The following is a 6,617-nucleotide window of genomic DNA, read 5'->3' on the forward strand; positions in this document are numbered from 1 at the left end:
TCAAGGAGAGGCCGGGTTCCCGCCTGGACACTTTTTTAGATTGTCTTCTATTACGAACCAAACTCGTGCTTCGTCCACTGCGCCAAGTCTGCGACTGACAAGCCATTCCACGATCCGTCTCTTACGATCTAGGCAGCGAGCTAAGACACGCTGTGACACATTTGCTGTTGCAAATATACAGGTGACGTGTTATTCCAGCTGTCAACAAAAAATAAAACAGTTAAATTGCGGTTTACGTTGTTGTGTCTATAATCGTCCCGTCCAGGAGCCAGATTTTAAAGCAGCAACCAAAAATGTGGGCTTTACTTTCTCACTTCTGTTGTCGTCGTAAAACCTTACAAAATGTAAACGTGCATCGCGTGTCATAGCTACCTAGACAATTGATTTCAAACCGGCGACAACAGCAAACGCTTCCAGGCTTTCGTTACCATGTCAGCAGCTGCAATATCACGACACTTAATACTATAAATCTCGAGTTTGGCACTAGGGTTTCGTATAAACTTTCAAGCAATGACGCCTTGTCGTAACACAATAAATTTTAACAAAGTGATAACAATCGTGGTATTTCACCAAGCGTGTTCACTACTTCATCCCATATTATTTTGCGTACGCTTTACGTTGATCGTCAACTTATAAGTAAAAAAATTTCAGTCTGCACATGTGATCGTGGTCTATTGTCTTGATTTCACTCAGATAGTTTGTTTTGCGATTGGTGTGTTATCGTGGCTGTTGACGGCGGGGTAAAGTCTTCTCCGCGATTGATGTGTGAGCGCAGTGGCAAAAAAGTATCAAGAAGCTCAATGCTCCAACACCGGGACTCGAACCCGGATTTGCTGGAGAAATATGTGCGTTGGTGGTCGAGGTGCTGTCATGTAGGGCGTCTAATAACGCCAGCAAACATGTGACGTGTTGTTGCGGCTGCTGACAGCGCGACAACCGTCTGAAAGCGTTAGCCGACGTTGCTATATCAAAAACATCAAACTGCGTGCCCACATATTACGAGGTCTTGTCACCATAAACTACTCATAAATCTTTTTGCCGCTAGATAATAAATGATTGAGCCGTAGTTATGAGTATAATATCTTTCAAGCAGCATTGTTCCGAGCATGAAATCTAGAATCCATGACGACGTAATCATATCCTATTGTGAAACTGTTTGAAACGCTTGACATTAAGCTAACAGCGCATGAGATAATCTGCTCAAGGAGCGTCGCGTCACTTTTCGTGGAGGTCTTATGCCACGTCGCACTGTTATTCGTAAGCTGCTACATGTCAAATACAATCTTGCACACCTAGGACTAAATATCGGTACGAGACCGATACCAAACAAGTACTGTGAGGAAAAGATGAAAAGAACTTTGAGAACAGAGCTAAAGAATACCTGAATTTGTTAAAAGGGGACCAAATCCTTTCCAGTAGCATTTACGCAACGAATGAGTTATCGCAACTGTTGACAGCGTAGTGGGAGTCTGGCTCCATCTATCTCAGCACCGCGTATATATTCCAGGCAGGCTTCATCCCTTCGTGTTGCTCGCCACGTCGTGTAGGATCCCGTAAACATGCGGGCTCTCTGCTCATAATTAAGGGCAAAACGAGCACGCAAACGTCGTTTCACGAGCGCCTTCTGACCCCACACTGTATAATTTTCAAGCATTATTTGCAATTAGCCTAGGAGGTCGAGGGAGAGAATGGGCACTTATGTTTTAATCCTCGATTAAAAAGGCGACATAGCGTCCTTTCAAAGCCAAACAAGTTAATCAGATAAGCCCAACATCACGGCAAACTTGGTTGACCATTGCCAGCACCTCCTTTGACTTAGCCTTCGTACGACTGATTGCCACGTTGGTCGTCAGTGCCACGGCTACCATAGATGCTACTACGTGCTATTTCCACGACCAAAGTTCGTTTCATTGACGTGATAGTTGACGCCACTTTTACTCTACATGAAAGTTGTGAAAATAACCTTACCATCAATCACGTGACCTTCGCAGCGATCGTTTGAAGGACAAAACAACAGTAAATGTTGTGGAGTAGACACACCCCGATTGTGCACAGATCATCTTCTTTAAATATATTAATGATAGCCATAGCAAGGCGATTTTGCTCATCCTTTGGCGTTCGACTCTTACGCTCGCTTGTGGCCCCTTCTAGCACAAATTTCGCGGACCTTACATCGCGTGATAAAATTGAGCTGTCCATATAAAACATACTTTTGCCGACTCATCCTAAACGAACCAATCCATCCAATCGTATGTAACAGGTTATTGATTTGTATCATCTTGTCCTCTCCAATTTGACGGCTGTCCATGTTGCATTCACCTTTGTTAGCTTTAGAAAGACCACGTCAAGAGCTCTTGTCTCCTCCTATCTTGTGGGTACTAAACAAAGTAAGAGTTGCCGTTAAAAGCTTTCTTTTTGTACTTCATACAAATTGCTTAGATTTCCCGAATGATGACTTAAATATATTACAAAATGTACGTGGATGTTGCCTGCCTTCGTAAGAGACGATATGTTCTTTGCCTCTCGACGGTGTTACTTAATAGAATAGAGCGGCTAATGTTTGTATCATGCATCCCGCTTTGAAGCAAGCTTTGCGTAGCGCTACTTACGAAGACAGAATCGAAAGGCAGCTTGAGGTCCTTGACGCTCTTTTCGTCGTCGTCAATCATCTTCATCGAACTTTTCACAACCACATTTGTCACCCACTTTCTCCGATAGTCGATCGTCACACTAGGCTGAAAAGAAGGTTTGCCGTTGGGGTCAGAGCATACACAGTTTGTAGACATCTAAGTCTTTCGTTTTGGTGAGGCACAAAAAAACGTTGCTTGATGCTTTGCTCTGGCTCACCGCCTGTAAAGTGCAGCGGCTGGGAACAGACGTGAGCGGAGGACAGTTGTATAGAGAAAAAATAAATTTACTGAGGCTGTTAGACTCGCCCATGCAACGATTTATCTTAACAATCACTGTTGACAGGTCCAATGTGTCAATAAAAGAAGATGCTATATTTTGACAGACTAAGCAAATCGTTTCGAGTGATTGAATCTACCAGGGCTTGCAATGAATTTGCCGCAACTTATATGATTTATAGCCCCCTAGCTGTTTTAGCTTTTGTCGGAGATAGGTTTCATATGAGATTCTTATCAAGAGCTAACGATCGTACTTCGCTGAAGCAGGCCCTTTTCTTAATTTTCTACGCTATAATTGCTGCCGTTGTTGCGTCAAGCTTTGCTGGTTCAGCTGTTGTTTTCACCGCGCCATTACCATTATTGAATACAGTAGTGTTATGGAGAACATTCAACTAACGAGCACTCACAGCTAACATCTCCATCTTAACTTTGTCTATTTCATTAAAAACTACGCGGCTTTGACTACTGACAACTAGCGATAAACAACACCTTCATATAGAAATCGAAAGAGGATAATAATAATATTATTAAACAACACCTTCATATAGAAATCGAAAGAGGATAATAATAATAGTATTATATATAAATATTATTTACAATAGATGGTCCTCGAAAGGGACACTAGGTAGAGTTAAAATAATTGCTTCTTCCCGCAACACAAACCAGAAATTATTAATTTCCATACTAATAAAAGATGTACGAAAAATCCGAATCGTATCATAACTTGAAATTCAAGCCAATAATCTTTTAGTTGTGCCACTGGACAGCCATGACAGATGCACCAAGTGTGACTAAGAAGCTTTGGGGCGGTCGCTTTCGAGGCGATGTGGACCCCGTAATGAGTAAATTTAATGAGTCTTTGTCTGTGGACAAACGCATGTGGCGCGTTGATCTGGACGGAAGTCAGGCTTACGCGCGCGCCTTGGGAAAGAGCGGTGTGCTGACGACAAATGAGGCAGACGAGATCATAGCTGGCTTGGACAAAGTTGGTGAAGAGTGGGCGGCTGGCACTTTCGAGTCGAAGGATGGAGACGAAGATATACATACGGCCAACGAACGCCGTCTCACTGAGCTTATCGGTGCCGTGGGCGGCAAGTTGCACACGGGCCGCAGTCGAAACGACCAGGTGGCGACAGATGTGCGTCTGTATCTGAAGCGCACGATCGTTGATATCCAGTGCGGCCTAAAGGAGCTCATCGGTACAGCTAACCAACTGGCTGAGAACAACATTGACCTGCTTATGCCTGGCTTCACGCATCTGCAGCCGGCTCAGCCACTGCGATTCTCGCACTGGGTTTTAAGCCATTGCGCCGCACTGCTTCGTGATGCAGATCGTCTAAACGATCTTACTAAGCGCGTTGATTATATGCCTCTCGGCAATGGTGCACTCGCCGGCAACTCGTTTAGTCTGGACCGGGAAGCTTTGGCTAAATCTCTTGGCTTTGCCAACGTAACACCCAACAGCATAGACGGGGTGTGCGACCGCGACTTTATCGCTGAGTTCCTGTTTTGGGCTTCTTTGTTTATGGTTCATCTTTCACAATTATCAGAGGATCTCATTATCTACAACACTCTTAAGTTTGTGACCATGGCCGATGCCTATAGCACGGGTAGTTCGCTAATGCCGCAGAAGAAAAATCCAGATGCGCTCGAGCTGCTAAGAGGCAAAAGTGGCACTGTATTGGGTCGTCTGAATGGTTTTCTTGTCACTCTCAAGGGCCTGCCACGCTCGTACAACAAGGATTTACAGGAGGACAAGACGGCACTGTTCGACGTCGTGGACATCATCACAGACTGCCTGCAGATTGCTACCGGTGTGTTAGCCACTATGACCCCGCAAGGCGACAAGATGCGAAGCTTTCTCGTCACAGAGATGCTGGCCACAGATTTGGCCGAATATCTAGTGCGCAAAGGAGTTCCTTTTCGCGAGACTCATCACGTTGCGGGAGCTGCCGTGCGTTTGGCCGAGGACAAGAACGTGCCACTGTCTGCCCTAACATTCAAGGAGCTGTCCACCCTTCACCCCAAATTCGAGGAGGATGTATTGGAAGTCTGGGACTTTGACGCTAGCGTCGAGCGCAAGAACGTTACAGGTGGAACCAGCAAGAGCGCTGTGCTGAAACAAATTGCTGATATTAAAGCACGGCTCGCTTGATATAATAAACAGACGACGTTTTGCATTAGCAATTTTAGCCATGTGTTTAAGACTTGTCCTATCTTGTGCAAACGCTGAAGCTTCTCTTCTCCTATCGCATAGGTCTCAACGAGTCATGACTAAGTTCAATGACCCCTGCACAGACACAAATATAATTCAGCACAGTAAAAAGAGCTACACTTTAAACCAATTTACGCACATATTCTTGCGGCGCAAAATAAAATCAATCATTGATCCAACCCGGCGATTAGCACGGCGAATTTCCTGCTCCTCGACTTTACGTTTCCGCTTCTGCCACTTCTTTTCATGGAACCGCTTGAGCCCCAACGACTTAAGAGTGCCGTCCTCAGCTAGAATCGTTTGCATACGACTGGCCACACGACTGACATCCTGACCCTCAGGCACCGCAACCCATAGCGAACGTTGCTGTTGTGTGCCTATGCTAAACCTCAGCGTGGCCCGCTGGCAAGCGACACTACGTAGCAGAATCGACATCAATTTTGTGGTAGTCGTTTATGGCCAGAGTTTAATTTTTATTTGAACGGGGTACAATAGCTTATATAATTTTCTGATAGAAAAAAAAACGCGTCGTGAGTGACACCCTATTGGCATAGACACAATGGTATTATTTTAGCTCTTTATTTAGAAGCGATTATCGTAGTTTGTTCTAATAAAATATTTTACGTGTACAGACTCAAGATACTTTGTTATAGAGATAAATTTGGAAGACAAGATACTTGCTGAACGATTGAAACCATCTGGTTGATGCGCTCTCGTCAGCAATTTAGCTGGACGGCGCTGTGAACATCTCGTTGACTCATAGGTGTTATCCAAGCAATTAGGATATCTTCAACAAACTTGTCCAAATTTCTTATTTATATACTCAACATGAAATCGGTATGCTGACCTTTGTAAAAGTGGTAAGGCTCGAAGTCACGGGATCTGAGTAGCTGTAGAGCCAATTGGTCGATCGCGTATCGGAGCTTGCAGGCGGAGCTTATGATAATCATGGTGAGCCTGAAAAACGTCATTTTTTATGTAAGCTTGTCTGGTCAGACTCGTGAAACATTTGCTGAAGATACAGAGCGCTATGACTACCGCATGGCGTCTCCAGGCGTACACTCCATCTTGTAAAACGCTATGGACCGATAATTCGATCAAAAAAGAAAGTCGAAGTGGAACTATTATGGAATATCCGCACAATTTATTTTTTGAAGTTGATCTGATTTTACCGGGCGAAATGTGTGAACAGTCCTTTTGAACATTAATATTGAGATCAAACTAACAAATACTGATGAATTGTTAGCCAAATCGGCACTTCCTATCCGATAAATTTAATTTAGATTGACGCCGCCTCAAAAGTGGTCGGTCTTATTAATATAAACCATTGCTTCATTTGGAGCATAGCCTGGAAAATAAATCAAACGGATCATGTCCTGTGTTATGTTTTGCAAATTCCGATCCTGACACATTGTAGCGGTCCTGATTTAATTGCAACGAAAGACGACAATACAGACGATGAACTTGATCACAGTAAAACGCTCACACTGCTCAAT

The 6,617-nt window shown here is 44.1% G+C and overlaps 4 protein-coding genes across 4 annotated transcripts in view; 2 read left to right on the forward strand and 2 right to left on the reverse strand.

Annotated features, from left to right (window-relative positions):
* PHALS_14117 (uncharacterized protein) lies at positions 1-366 on the reverse strand (the record flags this gene model as incomplete). Its single annotated transcript, XM_024729862.1, has 2 exons — positions 1-164; positions 315-366. The coding sequence occupies 2 exons, from the start codon at positions 364-366 to the stop codon at positions 1-3; spliced, it is 216 nt and encodes a 71-aa protein (XP_024580197.1).
* Positions 367-3,675: 3,309 nt separating this feature from the next.
* Positions 3,676-5,061, forward strand: PHALS_14118 (argininosuccinate lyase; the record flags this gene model as incomplete). Its single annotated transcript, XM_024729863.1, has 1 exon — positions 3,676-5,061. The coding sequence occupies one exon, from the start codon at positions 3,676-3,678 to the stop codon at positions 5,059-5,061; it is 1,386 nt and encodes a 461-aa protein (XP_024580198.1).
* Positions 5,062-5,186: 125 nt separating this feature from the next.
* Positions 5,187-5,556, reverse strand: PHALS_14119 (hypothetical protein F443_00048; the record flags this gene model as incomplete). The annotated part of the gene is made up of 2 exons (XM_024729864.1): positions 5,187-5,196; positions 5,261-5,556. 2 exons carry the CDS (start codon positions 5,554-5,556, stop codon positions 5,187-5,189), a joined length of 306 nt encoding a protein of 101 aa, XP_024580199.1.
* A 1,023-nt stretch (positions 5,557-6,579) lies between these two features.
* PHALS_14120 (uncharacterized protein) overlaps positions 6,580-6,617 on the forward strand; it is a gene marked incomplete at both ends in the record, with an annotated part of 333 nt that continues 295 nt past the window's right edge. Inside the window, one exon of the mRNA XM_024729865.1 lies at positions 6,580-6,617. This exon is cut by the window's right edge and continues 53 nt beyond it. Coding sequence (XP_024580200.1) covers positions 6,580-6,617 — 38 coding nt within the window.

The sequence above is a fragment of the Plasmopara halstedii genome, assembly GCF_900000015.1.
Source record: "Plasmopara halstedii genome assembly, contig: Scaffold_816, whole genome shotgun sequence".
Classification (NCBI taxonomy): Eukaryota; Oomycota; class Peronosporomycetes; order Peronosporales; family Peronosporaceae; genus Plasmopara; species Plasmopara halstedii.